This window comes from Condylura cristata, unplaced genomic scaffold, assembly GCF_000260355.1.
Source record: "Condylura cristata isolate star-nosed mole 26May11 unplaced genomic scaffold, ConCri1.0 scaffold00005, whole genome shotgun sequence".
Lineage (NCBI taxonomy): Eukaryota > Metazoa > Chordata > Mammalia > Eulipotyphla > Talpidae > Condylura > Condylura cristata.
Window position 1 is genome coordinate 34299297 of NW_004567106.1, and position 2901 is coordinate 34302197.

Below are 2901 nucleotides of genomic sequence, written 5' to 3' on the forward strand. Positions count from 1 at the left end.
AAAAAAAAAAAGGACAAAGGGAAGTCAATGGGTAGGTATCACACAGGTGCATATAAGGGCCTCCAGGCTCCTGCTGACACACAGAAGGGGAAATGGACTGCTCAGTTCTCCAGACCTCATCCATGCAGGGTCAAAAGAGAGAGCATGAAGCAGAGTCCCTGACACATGAACACAATCATAGACAGGAATCTGCACATTCTCCCTCCTCCTCTTACTTCCCATCTTACACTTCTGTAGGCAAAGCATGACATCTCACAAGGTCTCGGTTTCCTCATTAAGCAGATGGGAACAATAGCCCTCATCCTAGTAGGCATCCAGTGAAACAATGTAGGACTACAGAGCTTCTAATTTTGCCTCTGCCACAGCAGCAATTATATTTTGGGTTTCTACCATGGGTTTCATTTGGTGAAAGGATTTTGGTGCTGGAATATTCCCAGCATTCCTCTTCCTCAATGGTTTGCCCAGGTCTACGTAGTTGCCACTGGATTCAGTCCCAGGCTGGCCAGTCAAGAGCAGAAGAGCAGGGAAGTCCTGCATTCCCCCAGATGGGAAGGAGAGGGCTCACTGTGTACCAAAAGTTGCTAGCACTGACCATAAGGTTGAGACAAAAGAAATGCAACTGACCTGCCTCCTCTCATCAGGGGCCTTCAGGAAAAGGGCATTGATCACTGCAATAGTATATGTCTGGATTTCTTGATCTGTCCTGTAAAGACAAAGAACAATACAGAAAAAGTCAGAAGAGTCAGATCACATTATAGCTATGTGTACATGAGTATACGATATGTTATTTCCTGCGCAATACATAAAGTATATCTGGAGGCAGTCTTACGTGTCCCTGAATTCCTATGTGAATTATAATACAAACTGCTTTGTTTCTAGGGCAGTGATATTACATATTCTAAAAATCTTCCTTCAAATAAAAATGTTTAATAAGAAGAGCAGGTATTTATACAAATTTGACTTACTAGAGTGAAATCAGCAATTCCATATGAAGCCAAGATCTCATGTAAGTGGCATGTAAACAGTAAATAAGGACCCAAGATATAAGCAAAGAGACACCCATATGGTACAGTGAAAGCTAATTTCGGTAGCAGCAGATCTCAAAATATGGCCTTTGGCAGGATGAGAATCCCTAGCGGGCTGTGTGGCCTAGGCCAAGTTCATGGGCTGACCCTAAGATAGTTCTCTCCTCTGTAGTACCAAGTAAGAACACACTTATTTTAAGGAATGCTTTTACAATAAAATTAAGTGAGGTATATAAAATCCCTGCACAGCATTTGACAAATGATAAGCTTTCCACTCCTGCAAACATGTGAATGCACATGTGCCCTTGAGATTCAGAGGAAAAAAAAAATACAGATTATCTAACGTTAGTATGTTTCACACTTTGGGAAACTTATACTATTTCTAAGTGGTTTCATACAAGCCATCACTCCAGAGCATTTACTATTTTTCCATGAGGTCGGTCACAATCCATACTTTCTGGTGGGACTTTATGATTTTACTTTCTGGTCACAGGGCCCCCTCCAAATGAAGGAAACACCTAAGGCACTTTCGAAGCTCAAATTATTTTCACACAACTGTTAACACTTTCTATTTTTTAGAACTACCAAATAGCCTCACAAAATGACCCTGCACTGGCCCTCCCTAGTGGAGCAGCGGGTTAAAGCACAGCACTGAGAATCTAAAGCCGCTTCCACATGAGTTCGATTACCGCCTGCCCCGGAGGTGACCACATGGCGTGGCAGACCTCTCCTGACCCGCCCGCTGCTCCCCTCAGCAGTGTACTTCGTCGATCTGCCTGTTCTGCTCCCCACTCTGTCTCTGGTGAACTCTCTCACCCTCCGCATCTCTGGCCTGTACCCCAGTTCTGTATGAATAAATAAATCTTTAAAAAAAAAAATGACCCTGCACTACCAATCCAACCTACCCAATCAGGCATCCTCCTCGTCCTGTATAAGCTAGCTCAGGTGTTTGTTCCCTCCTTCAACCCCCAATACTTTCATATATTTAAGTAGGGTTGTAAAAAACATTTCTTCTTAGTCTGGTGGCAGAGATACTTTACAAAGTGCCCATGGTGGAGAAAGGGAGAAGCCCCTAAGAACTGCAAGGCTGCTAGGCCTTGTCTTACAGTTTAAGCCTCCTGAAAAGACACACTGCACATTATAACATAGAAAAAAGGTCTTCACAGTCACCTTGAACCTAAAAAAGAAACTTACTTTAAAAATTCCTAATCAACTATGAAAGTACTTGCTTAATTATAGAAAATACTGTTTTATATGATTGAGGAAAGACTTTGTCAAAAAATTAAAGAACAAATTGCCCTATCACATCTCATTAAAAGAAAATCTTTCTGCTATTTACCAATATAGTTAAAACTTAGAGCCTATTAAGCATCAGGCATTGGAACAGAACAGTGTGAACAACAGACGTGGAACTCACCCAGGGCAAGTAACCCTGATATGCCAGTGTGATGGGGGATAAGCATGGTACATGGTGTCATATACCCCACCTCATGATTCACTTTCTTGTTATTTAATCAATCTAATACAAATCTTTCCCGAGGTGTCATGGTGGCTGTCCTGAAGCTTTTCCCCTTGTCCCAGAGGTAACAGCTTGCTTACCCTTGAAGATGTGGAATGAGCTGGCCGATGGTGATCTCCTGCGCCACCTTCTGGTAGAGGTCATGGCTATTGAGCACCATCGACTCCAAAATGGCCAAGGATCGTTGCAGGATTGAGATATCAATGGCTGACTTGATCACAAAACTTGCTATCTGAAAACCCAAGTGAGACACAAGTGACCACTTAGTGGCAAACAGAGCAGAAAAATGGACAAGAAAGCAAATCAAGTAAATAGAGTCATAATTTAGGATGCACCAGATGGGATCTCCCTGGTGGT

The 2901-nt window shown here is 42.6% G+C and overlaps 1 protein-coding gene across 5 annotated transcripts in view; it reads right to left on the reverse strand.

Moving 5' to 3' along the window:
• ELMO1 (engulfment and cell motility 1) overlaps nt 1-2901 on the reverse strand; it is a 517404-nt gene that overhangs the window by 320847 nt on the left and 193656 nt on the right. For all 5 annotated transcript variants that reach the window (XM_004676859.2, XM_012720936.1, XM_012720934.1 and 2 more), the window contains exons 9-10: nt 2625-2776; nt 625-703 (exon numbers count right to left, since the gene is read on the reverse strand). In XM_004676859.2, the coding sequence (XP_004676916.1) occupies nt 625-703; nt 2625-2776 (231 nt within the window). The remainder of the gene's footprint in view (nt 1-624; nt 704-2624; nt 2777-2901) is intronic.